The 19,143-nt window shown below is 37.3% G+C and overlaps 1 protein-coding gene across 4 annotated transcripts; it reads left to right on the forward strand.

Annotated features, from left to right (window-relative positions):
* The first annotated feature begins 426 nt into the window (after positions 1 to 426).
* On the forward strand, positions 427 to 11,767 carry nap1l4a (nucleosome assembly protein 1-like 4a). Of its 4 annotated transcripts, none has more exons than XM_037683414.1 (15): positions 427 to 499; positions 1,590 to 1,626; positions 2,092 to 2,164; positions 3,147 to 3,291; positions 4,430 to 4,516; positions 5,214 to 5,348; positions 5,446 to 5,517; positions 5,595 to 5,734; positions 5,908 to 6,053; positions 8,015 to 8,034; positions 8,114 to 8,233; positions 8,386 to 8,421; positions 8,903 to 8,956; positions 9,750 to 9,783; positions 10,137 to 10,194. In XM_037683414.1, the coding sequence occupies exons 2-14, from the start codon at positions 1,611 to 1,613 to the stop codon at positions 9,753 to 9,755; spliced, it is 1,050 nt and encodes a 349-aa protein (XP_037539342.1). In that variant the 5' UTR covers positions 427 to 499; positions 1,590 to 1,610; the 3' UTR covers positions 9,756 to 9,783; positions 10,137 to 10,194. The 4 variants fall into 4 exon arrangements, with proteins under 4 accessions (XP_037539342.1, XP_037539343.1, XP_037539340.1 ...); XM_037683415.1 differs by having other exon boundaries at positions 10,140 to 10,193; XM_037683412.1 differs by lacking the exon at positions 9,750 to 9,783 and having other exon boundaries at positions 10,137 to 11,767.
* Positions 11,768 to 19,143: the final 7,376 nt, after the last annotated feature.

Below are 19,143 nucleotides of genomic sequence, written 5' to 3' on the forward strand. Positions count from 1 at the left end.
TGTAATAGAGATCATAGAAAAAGCGGCCTTTGTTTCGTTTTTTTAATATATAATTTTCTTCTACTTATTTTTCAATTTATATGCTTTTTTATGATTGTCTACCTTTGTCTTCTGTGTTCTTTGTTTAAAACAGGTCTCTCTTGTAAGAGTTCTTGAGACTCAATGACACTCACCTGTAACCATAAAGGTTGAATGAACGAACAAGAGACAAAAATAAAGAAATCATATAAACAAAACTGCATGCATATTTCACATATGAGATATAATAATGAAATTATAGAATGAGTTGTTTTAGCTATTTTAATTTTTGTTTACATATTTTTTCATATACACAGGCTTTTGTGGGTCCACCTAAAACTTCACATTTAAACAAGACACTTGAACATTACACCAGCTGTCCAATCAGAATCCAGGATACTGGGACGTGCCTGTTTCTCGCTCGTGGTGGAGCACAAGCAAAGACGCGTGAGAAAACTGCGAGGATTCCGCTCGTCAAGAGGTAAGCTTATTTAAACATTAATTGCTTCATTATTTTAACTGTTTATGGCCTCGTTTGTGTATTATTTATCAACTGTATGCGTTATCACGCTGACCGCTGGTAATTTTCATGTTAATTTCCTCCCATTTTGGTGCTTCTGATAATCCGCGAGCTAACGGGTAGCCTGATGGCATTAGCCTTAAACTGCGGCCGGGTAGCGGTAATTTACAATGTTATACCTGCCTTATCAAGCCACTTAATGAAAATGTATTATTGTTCGGCCTCTTCCACGTCGAGATATTGTTGTATTGGTCTGCAGTACAAACGACAACGTGCTAATCCGCACGTTTGTTGGTTGCGAAAGCATTGTTCATAGCTTGCTGTCTCAGTTTGTTGCTAACGAGCTAACTGGTTGGTGTTGTGCTGAAAAAGGTGTCCCGATTTTTCCGAGGGCTTCATAAACTAGCATCGTAGCGGTATGGTGGTGGTGGGGCTTTTGTTATTTTTAATTTTTTATATATATATTAAATGCTGAATTGAGCAAATTGTAAACAGAGTTAGGTTTTCAATTTTCAGTTTGCTTTTTCACTTTATTAAAGCAAACTCATCTGCCTTCGAATGCATTACTGTACAATGAATGGGCTATTTTTGACAGTAGGGGCGCTTAGACACAACATGGGTTAACTGTTGTCAGATTTTTTTTTTTTTCACCGCCACTACGTATCATTTAGCAGTAAGGGCCTTCTGGTAAGTTAATGCAAGCGTGTGGGTTTTTGTCTAATAATTTAATCTATATAAGTTTTGTATTGTAAAACGTGATGCTAACGCTTAGACTAGCACACCCCAGCTGCCATTATCATGTGCATACGTCATCGGTCTGCGCTTAGGTAACTAAAGTGTTAATTAGACTTGCTGACAGTTTGTTTTCATTAGTAATTATTTGTGTGCATTGTTTTTAAATATCAGTATATAAATAAAAATGTCTCACTGTCGGGTTATGCCAAGGCTCAGGATGACTGGTTTTTCATTAGCACTTTATTGTTAACTCTTCAATATTTCTGTGTCACAGCTCATAATGGCAATTCTAAAATAATTGTTTTGCTTTCAACAGAGGAGGGTGTCAACACTCATCATGGATGTCAGTAAAGGTAAAAAAAAAACAAATGCCAAGTAGCATGTGTATATAGTAAAATACTGTCAATTGCTAAGTATTTACATTTAGAACACAAATAATGGATTTTTAGACGCAATTTTAAAAGATGGTGTTTAATATTCGGTGTATAAATTATTGATTGAAGAGTATGTAATTATCTAAGCTGGTGCAGTTTTTTTTAAAGGTTTGAATAAAAATCAGGCTTCTGTTTGTCTCTGCATATAAATTCAGTTTATGTGCAAATTAATCATGACTGATTTCCCTGCAGTGTTTATTGCAAAATCGCAACAGTGTCATAGCTATTATCCATTTAATATTACAGACCAGTTTTAGCAATCTTTAGTGTACAGCAAGCTACAATTTTTAACTGGCACTTTTAGTTTGTCGGTATGCTAGTCATTAATGATACAAGATGACATGATTAAAACATTTTTTTTCTTATAATGACTTGTGTTGGCAGCTAAAGGAGACCAAGTGATGGCAAATCCAGGTGGACAGACAGACAAACCTGTCAGCGGCCACTTTGTGGAAAGGTTAGTACAGATGATTTGTTTGTTTCTTGTGCATTTGATAGAGGTTTACATCTTTACTGGCTTCATAATTCAGTTGTAGGTTACTGATTTAGAGTATCTGCGTTGTGTCCTCCAATCGTCATACAGAATTCAATTGACAGATACTCTGTGGCGATACTTTCAGTAATAAATCAAATCATAAATTTCAATACACTCTCAGTGTTATTAAACATTAGATTTCTGTCCTTATTATAAAAAGCTGCATCTTGTATTAATTGCAGTTTGAGCACCCCATCACAGTAATGTACTGTCTACATAACAGTGTCCTCCAGTTTCGAAGCACCCTCCGCTGAACCAATAAAACTCAGCAAGCAGTGGCAATATGCAGCTTTTGCTGTATGCTGGTATCCAAAGTAGAAGATTGTACATAAAAAAATTGTTACATTTCTGATTGGACCTTTTACTGTGACTGTACAGTATTGCACAGCTGAATAAAGGCCTAGTTCTTTGGCTATAACAACTGCCACTGTTCTGTTGTTTTCTAGCTCAGAATTGGAAGACCATGTCGAAAGCGCCTTGAGATTGCTTTTAAACACTCTTTGTCTGTAACTCTTTGCTGATCTCTACTATTGCAATTACTCACTAGCAGTAGCATTATGTTGAAGCTACTTAATTTAACTTTCTTTGGTTTTTAACAGCTGTTTGTAACAAACTGCAACTTTGTTTCGCTGCAGCTACAACATAACCAGCCATGGATTTTTCACTATAACTATATAGGCTGCAAATTCTTGAATATGTTTAGTCATCAATAGTGTGTAAGATTATTTACGTTTTAAGTTTAGTTTGCTACAGTATATAAATGGAGCATTATTGCAGTTTATATTTCATCACTGACAAATTAAAAGAGCAATAGAAGAAAGTTGTAACTTTGTTTGAATCTTTTGCAACTAGAAGAATTCACATTTATTAATTTAATAATCCAAATGTTGTTTTTCTACCAAAGCATGCTCCCTAAAGCAGTGAAGAGGCGAGTGCACGCCTTGAAAAGGCTACAGGTGCAGTGCGCTAACATAGAAGCTAAATTCTACGAAGAGGTCCATGAGCTGGAGAGAAAGTATGCAGCTCTTTATTATCCTCTGTTTGACAAGGTAAGTTTCTTTAACATTTGTTCTTTATTTCAAAACGCTTGGCATGTAAAGTTCCTTTAACAAATTTTATTTAAACACTGACTACTTAAAAAAAATATTTAATAGTTTAAATATATAAAAATGAGTCGTCTTGTTCCAGCACTATGTTTTCCTCTTTGGTCTGAGATCTTTGAAGGTGTATCTTTAGTGCTAAATTGAAAACTGTCGAAACGAGTAGTCGGCTGTACATTTGTCAGTCGAGGCTATTTCCAGCGACGGTGACAAGAGCTGTGTCATTCTTAAACGCATGGAGTGACAGCTGTAGTTCTGCTGCACCTGTTAGTAACTGTGTTCATGTCATGTGTGTCCGTCAATCTTTCTTTAATGACCAGTGTACTGCTCAAAGAAAAAAAATAGAGGTGACCAAATTCAGGTTTGTCCACTTGATTTTTATAGTGTAAAATATCTAAATCCTTCTGTCCAACTTAAAAGTATGTGAAGTACAAAACACAAAGTAACTCACATGTTCAAGAACATGATCAACAACTGTGAAGGTCAGCTACCCATAATATTTAGGGTTGCATTCTATTACCATTACATTTCAGTCTTGAGTCCACCATTTTTACCATTTTCCCCCAGTTCCTTTTCTTGCTAGATAAGCACATAATTTGCACTGATGGGTGCATTTGTTTATTGGTTTTAACACTGACGCCAACAGGAGGGCATTCTTAAATCCAGTGTTGCGTATTCACTGTCTTCCTTTATGCTATCATAATCTGTAATGGGTATTATTTGTATCTAAACTTTGAATTAAATGTCTTTTAAATTAAGGGTGTAAATATATATATTTTTTAAGTTTTTGATATGGTTGCTGCTTCCATCTAGAACAAAGGTCTCAAACCCTGCTCCTTGTGGCCCACTGTCCTGCATGGTTTAGGCTTTTCCCTGCTTCAACACACCAGATTCAAAAAGTTGAATTATACTCAGAACATCATCAAGTTCAACAAAAGTCCGTCAATGACTCGTTCATTTCAGTCAGGTGTGTTGAAGCAGGGAAACATCTAAAGCCTGCTGGACAGTGAGCTTAAGAATGATTTAATAAAGAAATAGAAATTTACAATCACAAACTTCCTGATGTAGTTTTTCTGTTGTGTCACAGAGACGAGATATTGTCACAGGAGCAGTAGAACCCACAGATGAGGAGTGTGAATGGCACAGTGACAGAGATGAAGAGGCGGATCTTGCTGTGAGTATAATTATCCACCTGTCAAAGGCGGCACGTATTATGGTATAGTCTCCATATGTCCGTAAACTTTCTCTTGTCCGGCCTATAACTTCTGATCCACTGAAGATAATTAAATGAAACGATACACACATGCATCATCACTAGACAGAAGTGTCACGTTTACTTATCACCCGAGAGTCAATGTCACAAATGAAGGTCAAATATAGTGCAAGGTCTTTGCTGGTCTGGGTCTTAACTTCTGATTCACTTAAGATAATCTTGCAAAACTTGATACATGCGTGCATCATCACTAGATGAAGTGTCACACTTAACTACATTTTTAATCACACCAGCTTCCACGCTAAGGTCAAAGTTAAAACAATGTCTTTGCTTATGTGGACCATTGTTGTGTAATAGTGGACATACAAAGTGCTGTATGAGGTACTCTTTTATTTATGATTTTTTTTTTCCAGAAAAGAAAAAAGTTTTTTTTCTTAAACCACAACTATCAAGAATGTCAGAAGCATGTTTACAATGGATTCTTCAAAGTACTGAAATAGCACCGTTACATAACATTTATCTAATAAATGTAACAAAATCATGAAATTACTGCCATGAAGGACCCGAAAAAGCTTAAAGACTACTACTTTTTTTAGTTCAAATGTCCACACCTGTATATAAAGAAGTACATTTTGATTTCCCTGCTCTCTGCTATTAGGAGGAAGTAAAGGAAAAAGCTACTATTGAAGATGCAAAGAAGGAGGAAGCCAAGCCAGAGGAAGACCCAAAGGGCATCCCTGAGTTCTGGCTCACCATTTTCAAGAGTGTGGACATGCTCAGTGACATGCTACAGGTACTACAATGATTCATCTCCTACTCAAAGTCTCACCACATTTCTGAACAATGTATTGAGTGTTTATAGATGACTATTTATTTTAATTATTTACTAGGAACATGATGAGCCCATCCTAAAGCACCTGAAAGATATTAAAGTCAAATTTTCTGAACCAGGACAGCCAATGGTCAGTATTAACGTCTTGACAACGTTATAAACTAAATGCCTTGAAAATTCAGAGTGTTACTGATTTTTCTCTCGCAGAGTTTCACTTTAGAGTTCCACTTTGAACCTAATGGATACTTCAACAACGCAGTCCTCACTAAAGTCTACAAGATGAAATCGGAGCCTGATCCATCAGATCCGTTCTCATTCGAGGGCCCAGAGATCACTGACTGTGAAGGGTGCGTGTCAAAGCTGCTTTTTGAACAGTGTTTTTTTATGTTCCATTTTAGGTTAAAATGCATTCTACCTTTTTAGACTTTGCATCACAGAGTTTAATGATCTTTCTCTGAGTTTTATTTTAACCTCCCCTTTTTGCTGCCTTCTGCTTCTCACATACACGTTCCCTCTCTAGGTGTCAGATAGATTGGCACAAGGGGAAGGATGTGACGGTGAAAACTATTAAGAAGAAGCAGAAGCATAAAGGTCGTGGCACCGTTCGCACCGTTACAAAGCAGGTTCCAAACGACTCTTTCTTCAACTTCTTTAACCCTATCAAAGGTGAGAATACAAACAAAAATACATACTCGTAAAAAATGTTAGTGTTCTCTAGAGGTTAGTATGTACCTTTTTTTAAAAAACACCTTGTGTAAGGTATTAATATACTTGTTAGTGTCAGTTCTTTTAGATCTTTTGTCTAAACTTTTGTTTACAGAGCAGATGAACTGGCATCTGACTCACTGCACTGTCAGACAGCATAAATGCTTTTTGTGTTCTGTTGTTATGTCTTTATTGATAGACTTTGTTTTTTGTTTTTAATAGTAAGCAGATATTGAAAATTCTTGACATGGAGTGTTCTTTCACTGATGCAACTTTAAAACATGCATGTAAAATTACTTTTTGCTGCTTCTCAATAATGTAAACAGGCGAGTGAGAAAGCAGGATTTGTTCGTGTGGACAGTACCCTAACCCCTTTGGTTTATGGGAAATGACTTTAAGGTCTTTAGTTGTAGAACTGGAATGAAAGAGACAGGATATGCTTAGCAACAATAAGCCAGAGCTGATATAAAATGTATTAAGTGGCAGTATATGTTGACATACCTTTTAAAAATGTCTGGTCTGCTCATGCAGCATCTACAACTTGCTGTTGTTGGCATGCTAACAGGTAAAGATATGTCCTAAAAATCATAAACGTTATGGTTTATTAAGAAAGAGCGTAAACATACAAGTCTCTAAAATATGTTATCTGTTCAAAATCACCAGTGGGTGGGGAGGCATCCTGGGTGTTTTATTCTGTGGGTCCTGAATTGAGCAAGTTTGTACAGCAGGTGGCAGTAGACTTTTACACTTTGTGCTGCTACACTGACTAATCTGCCCCTCAGCACCACTGAAACTGAACTTTCCACAGCTGCAAAAGTTTTTGTGGTGTTTAACCTTAGAATGTGAAGCTAAAAAAAAAGGACCAAGAACACATAAACTATGCAATTGAAACAATATATTGGAGGGTTAGTTTACAAAAAAGACTCCACTAATGGTGTATAAGACACCAGTATTTGATTAAACATACTATTTACAAGTGTTTTAATATAACACAGAATTATTATTTGATATAAAACTGGACAAATACAGTTACAAGTTTATTAAAATGTGTTCACAAATTAATAATTCTAAAAATAAGCATCACACTTACACATATTCTCAATACGTAATGGACTAATGTTTTTGGTCAGTATTTTCTGTCGAGATATGCCTGGACTTGTACTGACTTTTAGAAACCATTGGTTGCGCAAATGTTTGTCTGACTGGTTCAGCTGTAGTCTCAGTGTGTTGCTGAATATAAATATCTTCTTGTCAAGTCTTAGTTGAGCAGCCCCAAGATCTGAGACATTGTTGGTGAAAAGGCCATCACTCACTGATCACATTAAGGATGACGTGTAACTTAATTTCTGTGTAGTTCATTGACTTTTCTTTTTACTGCACACTTCTTTATTAAATTTTTATTATCCTTTAGTAAAGAGTAGTAGAAATAGAAAATACTGTATTCAATAGGAATAGACATATTGGAAAAAATATTTATATATTTTTATTTTGAATTCAAAACATAAAAGTTGTTGATGGTTTAAAAATGTCAACTCCTTAAAGGGACCATTAATTACTTTTATTTCAAAAAAAGAAAGAAAAACCGATTTGTCATTGTATGAAGTTGTACCAATCGTCTGGACAGGCATCGGTTTATTAGAGAAGCTTGTTTGAATCCATACCTGGGATCATACTATCATTCAGTCCAGAAACAGCTTGTTTGATAACTTGGGTGAAATTCATATGTACAATTTGTAGCGTGCACATCCTTTTTAAGTGAACCACAGGAGTTTTCTTTAAAGCATTAAAGAAGAAAAGGGAAGATTAAATGTTGTCACTTTTACGATGGTGGTTGAGAATGTCTGTTTTCTTTCCTGTAAATGTGTTGTCACTGCAACAAGCATTAACTGCAATTTTTATCACCATATCAATTATCTTTACAGCTTTACCAGATGGAGAAATGGTGAGTAAAGTTATTGTTGAACCTTCAGGTTCATTTTGTCCAGCTTGTTGCCATGATTCCAACTTTTCTTGTTTTGCAGGACGAAGACTCTGAGTTCACCCTAGCAACAGACTTTGAGATTGGTCATTTCTTCCGTGAAAGAATAGTTCCCAGAGCAGTCCTGTACTTCACTGGTGAGGCCATGGAAGATGATGAGAGTGTAAGTGCTCTTTTTTTTTTTTTTTTTCCTCACACATTTTAAGAAGAGCCAAAATTTGACTCACTAGATGGGATTGACTAATAATACAGAAGTTAAGCTCGTAATAACTTTTAGGTGTGTTTCCAGTCTTGACTGTTTTACTTGTTTTTCAGTTTGAAGAAGAGGAGCTGGAAGAGGGGGATGAAGAGGTTAGTTAAAACCCATATTTTAAAATTCAATTAGGTCTATTGTCGTTCTCACCACATGTGGTACATGAGATGTAATGAAATTCTGTACACAGGGTCCCAGTTGCACCCAACAATAGCAAAAATATAAAGTGTAAAAAGAAACATATAAGGATCTAAGATATACACTAAGACACTGATAATGCAAAACAATACGGCATAACTACAACAGCAGCCCGAACATGAGTCTGTGGTGAGCAGATGGGTACGAATGAATACAGCAGCATGAAATAATCAGCAACATGAGATCAGCAGCATGAATAATCAGCAGCACAGATAAGTCGCATATCACCAGTGGTTTTTTTAAGACTTGTCAGACAGCTAGCCTGCTCAGACAAGACTTAAATGTGCAACTTGACCTCCTTACACATCACTGCCTGACCTTTGAATCATTAAAGTTCTTACAAGCTGCTTTTGTCCTTTTTATTTTGTTTTTGTGTCTCAGGAGCAAGATGAGGAGGGTGATGAAGACGATGATGAGGGAGACTTTGACCCCAAGGTTAGCTGACAACTTGTTTAGTTATTTTTGCCTTTTTCCCCGCAGGTAATGACCTATTTTCATTTTATTTTTGACCCTTGTTTGACAAAGATGCTGTTTTTTTTCTTTTGTAACTGCAGACCAAACTAGACAGTCAAGACAGAACTTGTTGAGATCTCAGCACTAAATTTAGTTTTAAAATGTGGTGTGCTTTATGTCATAACTGCCTTCTGTAGTCTTTCCCTTTACAGACATCAAATGAGTAAAATGCACATAATAATTTAAATATAATTTGAATAATATACGAGTCAGATCCCTACCTTGCCTGTTAGTCAACTCTGTTTTGTTTATGGCTTTGAAGAGTTGTATCTGTCGTTCTTAAGAACAACTTTTACTGATGTTGGCACTTTGTTTGTTTGTTTGTTTGAGGGTATTTTTGTAATGCAGGGATTCAACAAACCCTTGGCCCTGGCATCAGCTCAAACAGCTACAGCTGTTTCCTCACCCTAAAAAGACGTATTTCTAAGTTTGAGCTACAATCATGAACGGTTTTATTCAGTTCAGGCTCACACTGCTCCTGTAAGCTCTTATGTAGGAGTGCTGTTTTCTCTGTTGGCTTTAGTTGCTTGTGAAGTTTTTCTATCGGAAAAGCCCATCAGTTACTGATTTTATTTATTTTGCTCCAGGAAGTCGAGAGTGCTCATTGATCAACCTCAGCAATGTTTCACTGTGTGCTCACTATCATTTCTAAATATTACAATTAAACCTTTTCACACCTGTCTTTCCCTCCCCCTGGATTTCCCCTTCATTACAGGCGTAATCAAACATTCTCATCCATGCATTTCTAGGTAAGGGAGAAGAAGAGCGTCCCATATTTATTACATGTTCTTCTACAGTAGCTTTGGTTCAAAACTCTTGCTTTTTTTACTTTACTGCTTTTTAAGATTCCCTCAGTAACTGAAGGTGTTTTTAACCTGCAGCTCACATCTTGGGTAAATTAAACCTTTTTCTCTCTGTCCTCTTTTCTTTCCATCTGTAGCCTTCCCTTCCATATCCTTAACCACGTTTCTAGCATTATTCCTTTTTGTTTTACCAAACCAGATGCGTTCATTTTCCTCCATTTTCTTTCTCCTGTCTGCTAGCTGAAGCCTTCATCATCTCTCGGATGTTTTCTAAGCTGCTTTTCTCTCTGTGTTATCAGCAGAAAGAACAACCTCAGCCTGCTGAATGCAAGCAGCAGTAACCTCGATGGTCAGGGGAGATGGAAACCTGTTCATCTAGTCTGTTCTCAGCCAGTCCACAAGACCTCCGACTCTCGCAGGATCTGCCCCTTTTACAAACTCATAGGACGCAAACCTGCGTTTTTACTGTGCATGACTTTAATTTTCTTGTCTTGCGCCCAGCTCTCACGTTTTATTCAGCTTCCTTCAAACTTGAGCAGGAAATTGACTTGACTACTAATTAAATTGATTACTAAGATATCACATATAGTCTTCTTTTAATGTTGGTATACTTTAAAACAGCATAATAGGTAAAGAATTGTTCATGAATAAATCAGTTACTCAGGGTTTTTTTAATAGCAAACAAGCGGAATGAGTTTACTAGAAAACTGCTGAACAAGTTAAAATATCTGCCACTGGGTTTGTTTTTCTTTCGTTATGGTAAATTTTGAGACACCCGTTGTTTTTACTTTCCTTCACGTTTTAAATGTTCATCGTGTCATTGAACTACTTGTTCTGGTATCTTGACGCTGTCTGAAATGTTACATTTTGGGGGAAATCTTGCAGACAGTCAGGTCTTTTCATACCGACTCAGTTTCTCTCTGGGATAAACGCGTCAACAAAATGTTCAAACTGCCAAGTTCCATTTCTGAGTTTGTGTTCTGCATTAATAATGCAGAACACAAACTCTGTTCACCTCAAGGTTTATTAAGCCCTGATTACGATTGACACAAGCACTGCTAAAGCTTTCGTTAATTTTATCTATGCGTCATCCTCAGCAAACTCTTTGACCTTGTGCGTTAAAGTTTGACAACACAATTCTACATGTTTCTATGTGCTGATTTAGTTTGTTGGATTGGCTCGACTCAAGGATTCTGTTGTAAAAATAATAAAAAAAAAACATTCAAAGCTGAAACATGCACAGTGAACCCTCAGTTTTTCTGTTAATGTGTTTTATTTCTTGTTTGCGTCTAGCTCTTAAATGTTAATTGAGACCGTGATGGGGTTGGGTGCAGGAAGCTTGAATAAAATGTAAGATTTGTTGCCAAGAAGCCAAATGTAAAAACACACAGTCCTGTTTTTCTAAAACCATTTGCCAACTTGTTATTAACACACATAATCAAACTCAACAGGTAAAATTGTTTAATTCTATACAAGTCTGTTATTGTCTGATAATTCAGTGGAATGTTTGTGGGGGGGAATTAAACGGAACAGGGTGCCAATGTATTTTCCATTCTGCACAAGGGTTTTTGACCGTTCAGTGGGAAACGTTAGCCTGATGATCGGTCGTTGTTGTAGTGGAACAAATCCTGAACCCGCTGCCTCTTTTGTTTTCAATAAGGAATGATTGTACATTTCATTAGACGGATCTCTCAAAGCCACGGTCGACTTCTTCAAATCGACCACATTGGACCGTGCGCTGGCAATGGCCTTAACTGGTTCTTATTCACAATTTGTTACTTGCGCAGTATTTCTTTTCAATTTGTACAGAGTTAGTTAAGATATTCTATTAAAGATATGCGACATGGAGTTGTGTTTTGGGCGTTCTTTTTTTTTGTGTGTGTCCAATTTGGAGGAGAATTTAATAAATAAGAATGTATTTCAGTAAAAATTGTCTGTTTTCTGATACGTAATGGGATTATGATGAGGGGAAGAAGCGGAAGCTCATCTAAAAGCATAAGACAACAGACCAAGTGAAGCAGATAAAATTTATTTTTTTAAAGTTGAAGAGATCACGTGTTGTTTTTTTTTATATTTGTGATTAAAGGCATTTTGAAAATTGTAAAAATTACAGAAACCAAAACTGCACACATTTCCTTAAATGAGCTGAATGTTTTGATGTATGAATTATAATAAAATGGCACAAAGTATTGAAAACTAGGAAAACAACTGCACAGTTAAATAGTTCCCAGTGGATCAATTGTGTTTGTAACATTTCAGTCCAGTTCTGTTTTATTTTGTCACTAATGTGGAATCTCTAAATGTCCACTCTGCTGAAAGCAAGTGTTGAAGGCATTTTGCTCGTCGTCAACCAGCTGAAGGTTTTGTCAAAGTGACCTGTGTGCTCTGCGGGTGAACGCACATGACAAGGTGCAGAATGGCCCCTTGAATTCCCTGCAAAATGTTTTACAAATGATTGAGTGGAGCAAAGCTTGCAGTTCATCTCGGCTGAGAAAACAAACGCTTCATGAAGTAAATACAGAAAATTGCTGCTGTGATGGATTATAAGAATATAATAAAGAATTCTGGTGGAACATGACCACATTGGACCCTTGTAACCCAGTTGTTGTTTTTTTTCTCCAAAGTGCTGACAGCTGCTTTCTTCTGTCACCTCATCCAGCAGCACTAAGTTATTCATGTTTCTGTCTTCGTGTGAACACTGATAAAACAAGTCTGGATTATGTTGAGATGACGAACAGGCCTCCCAAGTTCACTGGAACATTACAAGTTAAAGCTGCGACTTCTGATTCCTGCAGAGTAAAACTAAGGACCAGTTTCTAGTTTACTGTATTGGCAGATTTTGCTTTAAGGCCTGTGAACAAGGCGTCGTTCATGCTGCTGTGTGGGGTGGAGGAGCGCCTCACTGGAACACAGCTCTGATTGTGACACACAACTCGTTTCTGCATTTTAAATAACGAGGCCTGGAAACTGGAATTGCGCAGTGAAGTTGCAATGATCCAAGTACACACTCACACTTTTAAACTTGTGTAAAACATCGCTATTGCCAGAATTATTTAAGCAACTGAGCTTTAAAATAAGAAATGGCAAAAAACCAGAAAAATGTTAACTCGATGTAAAACAGAGCTTGGGGCCTACGGTGAAAATTAAAAGGTTTGTTGATTTACCCCAAGCACTGCCCAGCTCATGTGGTTCCTGTTAAAAGCCAAGTGAAAACAAAGAACGACAATGATGCTTTCTGTTCTCCACACTCCTCCTCAGCTGTTTGGTGACTATGGGTGTGTAGAAAAAGAAAATGGCAAATGCAGAAGAATTCAGTCTAATGGACTCAAAGAGAGGTGAACTCTGTTTGCAACAGCAGAATAAAGGACAGGGAGGATTTGTATTGTTGGAATTATTCGCCTCCTGCTGTCATATCTTCATCCAGAGCAGTTTTCTTTCAACTTCCCTCCCAGCTGCAGCTGCTCCCGCTGACTCTCTGCGGACCTCCAGGTGTATTTGGCAGCTTGTCCATGTGTGAGGATACAAAGGAGAGGGTGATCCGAGTCGTTTGTGTTGGGTTTTCCCTCCTGGCCGGATGTGATGTGAGCCAGACACAGATCACAGAAGAAGGAGGCAATAGAGACGTTCTTTATGCTTGTGAGCTGAACAGTCTCCCTGATTGTGACCTCTAAGATCTAAAATGTTAAAACTGACTCCAGCAGAATGCTTCACGTATCCCCGTTTGATTTGTTGGGTTACCTGCTTATGTATAACGCAGAAACATTAATGTTAATATCCAACAAAGTTCAGTCAGGTCATCTGGACGGTTTCTTTTTTCGTTGAGGCATTTCGTCCTTCATCCAAAGGACTTCATCAGTCCGAGGAGCCACAACAAACTCAGTTCCACAAGCAGCACACTCACTGAGTTTGTTGTGGCTCCTCGGACTGACGAAGTCATTTGGATGATGGATGAAACGTCTCAACAAAAAAGAAGCCGTCCAGATGACCTGACTTAACTTTGTTGGATATTTACCTGGATTTATGAGCATGAACTTTGATTAATGTTAATAGTGACTTTGTGATTTTGCTGATACTCTTAAGTTTTCAAACTAGCACCTTTGTGATGCTGAGTGAAAGGCAACAGTATGGGTTTCTAAGAAATTTAGCACAAAATTGATTAACTACACCTTACTAGTACTGTGCTGGACCAGTAGAATGTGATACACGGGTATATGGAGTATACCATTAGAAAGCTTGGGAATTCCAGTATACCTACTTAAAGTTCCCAATGATACTTGACATATCATTGGTCACGTGTCATTGTCAACACATTTGGAACATTTTATAAACACATTGAGTTGGTTCAACCTGTTTTTTGTATACTTAATACTTCTGTACTTAATACTTGAACATGTTTTGCTTTGATACTGTTATATAAATTATATAACATGTTTTTAATGCAAAACCAACTGTTGTACAAAGTTTGTTCATTTATTCAAATATAAACATCAGAGAAATTTGGAAATGTTCAATATGCTTAAAAATCTAAATAAATTGACAATTACATTGTACTAACCTGTGTACTTCGGTTTCTAAGCACAGTGTACCCAGTACAAAAATGTAGACTACACCACTGGGTTGGACCTCCTTTTGCCCACCTTAATTCTTTGTGACAATGATTCAGCAAAGTGTTGGAAACATTCCTCAGAGATTTTGGTTTGTACTGACATGACTGCATGATCCAGTTGCTGCATCACTTGCACATCTGTGCAGTTTCCTGTTCCTGCACATCCAAAAGCTGCTCAATTGGACTGAGACCTGGAGACTACGGAGACCGTTGGAGTCTAATGAATCAAGACTTGTCATCGTACCAGGAATTGTTTCTACAATCTCTTATTGTCCAGTGCTGGTGAGCTTGTTGAACTGTAGCTTCAGTTTCTTGTTCTCAGTCATTAGTGTTAGCGAACAGGTGTGCCTAATGAAGTGAATGAGTGTATATTTTAATATGAAGAATGGAACACGGCTCAGCTTTATTCAGGCTTGAGTGGCGTTTGCAGTGGAAGAACTTTTTTGTGTGCAAAGAGTTAGCAGTTCTGTTTCCTCCTCTGCCGAGGCACGCTCCAGCCTACGACACTCTGTTCAGACAAGCCTCCATTTTTAGGATGACTAAAGGAGCACAACTTCCTCAAGGAGCGAGACCAAATATGGCCAGGGCTCTAACATGTCAGGTTTGGTTTACATCAAACCTTTGGCTTGAATGTTGTGTGTGGGAGTTAGGTAAAGGATTTATGGATGAATTCTGACTCTTCTTACCGGCACACACTTTTTTTTTTTTCCTTTTCAAAAAGGAAGGACCTTATTTTGTGTAAATCCCAGCATGCCAGGCTTGTCGTCCTGGACTACTGGAGGAAAACAAGGCAGTAGATAAAGAGCTGATGGAACCAATCTGATCCCTTAAATGCTGTTTTTAACTATGTTTGATGAGGCAAAGAAGAATCAGATATGTGGGAAAAATATTTAAAATCACATTTATATAAAAGCTCTGCACCTTAAAGACAAACTTTGGTCTCTTTATCCTCTTTGTGTGCAGATTACAAACAAAAACTTGAGCTAATCTTAGTTGCTTTAGGTGTTATTACTGGTTTCCTTTCTGCCTTATAAGTCTGAGAAAACACATTTCACGCCCATTCGCAGCAGAGCAGCTCTGCAGCACACCTCTGTCTGGATTTATGAATGGACAAGATACTGAATGAACTAGGTGTGGCATGTTTAACCTGAAAAAAAAAACAAAAAAAAAACAGCCAGTCAGACCTGGAACACCTGATCTGGATTCAAATTACACGAAGGAAGTTCAAAATAGAAATATCTCAGGCAGACCTGCTTTAAATATATGTATATTTTGTAATCTTCATCCTCCTCATATTTGATTAAACGTGACATGTATAACAAGATAAAACCAGACTAGGTTTTTTATTTACTATGACATACTTTTCCAGTAAAGTCTTGCTCTTATTTTGAAAATCAGAGTAATTCCAAGAAGATTTAAAGCCCTAGCATTTCTGCAAAGAATGTATATTGTACACTTTTCATGACAGTTTTAAGTGAAGACACATTTTATGTTGAAAGATGATGAATTTGGAGTCATTTTAATCAAACTAAGAAAATTATGATAGGTATTGTATTGCAGTATTTCACGAGATCCTCCATAATCTGTTAGCACTTGAGTGCATGTTGAGGATGACTTTCAGCTACTACCTAAGCAAATTTTAGATCAATATTTGTAAAATTGACAGAGTTACACCAAATTTGTGTTAAATAAGGTTGCTTAGCTATGGTGGCCATCTTGAATGGGGTTGACTCCAAAAATTAATCAGTTGAAAATGTACACCCAATGATTACTTCCTGAAAGTTTCAGTAAAATTGATGCTGTGGTTCATGAGATATGCTGCTAATTTTACAGAGAGCAAGTACACAGGCTCAGAAACAGAGAATAACGTTGTTACCCTTTAACCTAGGTGATGGAAAAAATGTTCAAAGTTCTTTATTGTCAATCGCATCGCATGTGGTACATGTGTATAAAAATAGGAAAAAAGTATAAAAATAAACGGTATACAAGGATCTAAGATAGACGCTGAACACTAATAATGTAAAATAATACAGTGTATTAAACAGCAGCCTGAACATGAGTCTGTGAGCAGATACAGCAGCTTAAAGGCAAGAAATCAGCAGCATCAAAATCAGCAGTTCAAATAGTTAGCCAACACCTTAAAAAATCTGTACAGGCCTTGGTGTGTGTCCAGTTTTGGGCAGATTTTAATGAAAATCATTGGATGTTCAGCAAGTGATGAACTTTTGGAGTCTTCCCCTGTCAAGTTGGCACCACAACAAATCAGCCTTAGCAAACACAAAAATGGCTACAGTTCAGTCAGCTTCAGAGACATTGAGCTAGTAATCGGTCCGGTCGAAGCAGAAGACCGCTTGTCCTTCTTCATCATGAAGGAGTTTTTACTTTCCCTTGTTGCCTTCATGCTTGCTCAACGTCTGTGATGGATGTTAAGATGTTAAGTTACTTTTTATGTATATAAATGTTTCTGTTCAGTGCCCTGAGATGACTTCTGCTGTGACTTGGCGCTTTATAAATAAACGGAACTGAATTGAATTGTATTGTATTGAATTGTGGTAGTAACTGAGAGTCATTCCCAACACATAAACTAACAATATGTGCTAGATCTTTTTAAAATAAACAGCAAAAGGTCTAAACGGCTGAAAAAAAAAAAAAGCCTGGAAATACTTCTGGTTCGTCATGTAAGGCTGGATGAAGTTCTGCAGTGTTCATGGCAGTAAGATGAACAGCAGACATGCATACCTGACATTCCTGACAGAGTCGAGTTGGAATGAAAGAATGAAGTCCTTGACCTATTAAGGAACTCAATAGATTGCATCTCATTACCCTCCCTTGACGTCTAGAAGGAAGTCTTTCTATTATAAGCTGCATGGTTTACAAAGTTTTGTGTTAAAATATGTGTGGGAACCGCGGTGAGGTATGACACTTACAATGTTCATTGTACAGTGGTATTTGTGAAACATTTTCTTCAGGTTTAACAGCATTGTGTAAGTGAACGGGGTTTTTTTCTGATCTTTTGCCAAATAAAAAATGATCTCAAGGAATTTCATGTTAGAAGGCTTCGCAGTAAAACCTCACTCCATTTTTTAGGGTTAAAGGTTAGATATTCAATTATCTTTAAACCGTAGGTAGGACTAATCTCAGTGTTTCTAAAACTTTGGCCCTACGGACATGTTCCATGAAGACTTTACCTTGTAAGGCAGCGGTCATGAGATTCCACCATGTGAGGACTCAAGCTATGCAAACAACCAACAATTCTGTCTGACAAACCATGACAACATCCAGAAGCATGAGCCAAACAGCAAAAAGTCCTCCTTAAAGCTAAATCCCAGTTCCCTGAGTTACTCCCACCTGAAGATCTGAGTGTCCCTGCGCACAAATAAACCACGAGACGCAGACAGGAAAATAACACTTCGCACAAGGTTTCACAATAATGCATGAGATGGTGCAGAAAGTCATTTATGAGATTGAACCAAACAAACTACAGCTTCATTTCTTCTCATCATGGAATGGTTTTAGTTAAAAACTCTAGCATGAAAGACAACGGGCGAAATACACTCTGTAATATTATTTACTTACTAATGCTTATTATGAGGAAATTGAGCTGAAATAATGCAGTAGAATAGCATCAAAATATAAATTCAAATAGTTGAAGCCAAAAAAAAGTTTTTAAAAGATAAAACACTGTTAAAAGTTTGCCCCTGTGAAATCTTTATTTATAAAACCAGATAGAGCTGCCACTTTATTTTCATCTATTACAACTTTTTCACACTAATGGTGTCAAAATAAACTGCAGGGCTCCATCTCTGGATGTTTTAGTTTGACTTAAACCTTCATTCTTTGTCTTTAGATTCAACACAAACACTGCAGGTCGAGTTTGTCGTGGGGTTTATGCGAGGCAGCTGTTTTAGCCTCGACCTGACTCACCGTTTGGTTTGGGATTAGGCCCCAAACCGACTCGGTTCCAGGTTGTTATGAGAAGAATCACAGCTCTGCATCCGTCTGACAAAACATCAGTGCATTATAGTAGCAGAAACATAATTGTTCATTCAGTTTTTTTTTTTAGACAGGACTGTTGAGAAGATGAAGCATAAAAACGTAGGGCTGATTATTAAGAAGCATGTGACACATGTTTTACACTTTGCACCCTCTGGATCGTCTGTGGTCGTTTGATTCCTCAGAAGACAGAACGACGTTTGGCAGCAGCCAAGTGTGATTTCATTGTTCCCGCAGCAGCTTTGTGTTTTGCTTAAAGTCTTCATGAGCCATTTGTTCTTTTTCCCACGGTGCAACATACTGGTATGGCCACACACACACACACACACACACACACACGCACAAGCATGCAAACATAAAGGGCTTATCAGAACAATGCCTCAAATAGCTGAAATGTTTCATCACAAGGGCATGCGAACAAAGAGCAAGAAGAAGAGGATGCACTGGGTTTTGTGTGTGTGTGTATGTGTGTGTGTGTGGGTGTGTGTGTGTGTCACAGTTTGCAGCTGTTACCTGCATTTTCTGCTGTAATTGCCACTGACCTGTCACAAGCAGCTCATCCATACTGCTCCACATTGTTAGTGACTATATTTAGTTTCCTCTGTGAGGTTTTCACCTCTTGTCACAGCATAAATACACAATAAATAAATGCATGCACACAATTAATACAAATATAAATAAATAAATATATATATATATATATATAT

This window comes from Nematolebias whitei, chromosome 10 (genome assembly GCF_014905685.2).
Source record: "Nematolebias whitei isolate Nwh7 chromosome 10, NemWhi1, whole genome shotgun sequence".
Taxonomy (NCBI): Eukaryota; Metazoa; Chordata; class Actinopteri; order Cyprinodontiformes; family Rivulidae; genus Nematolebias; species Nematolebias whitei.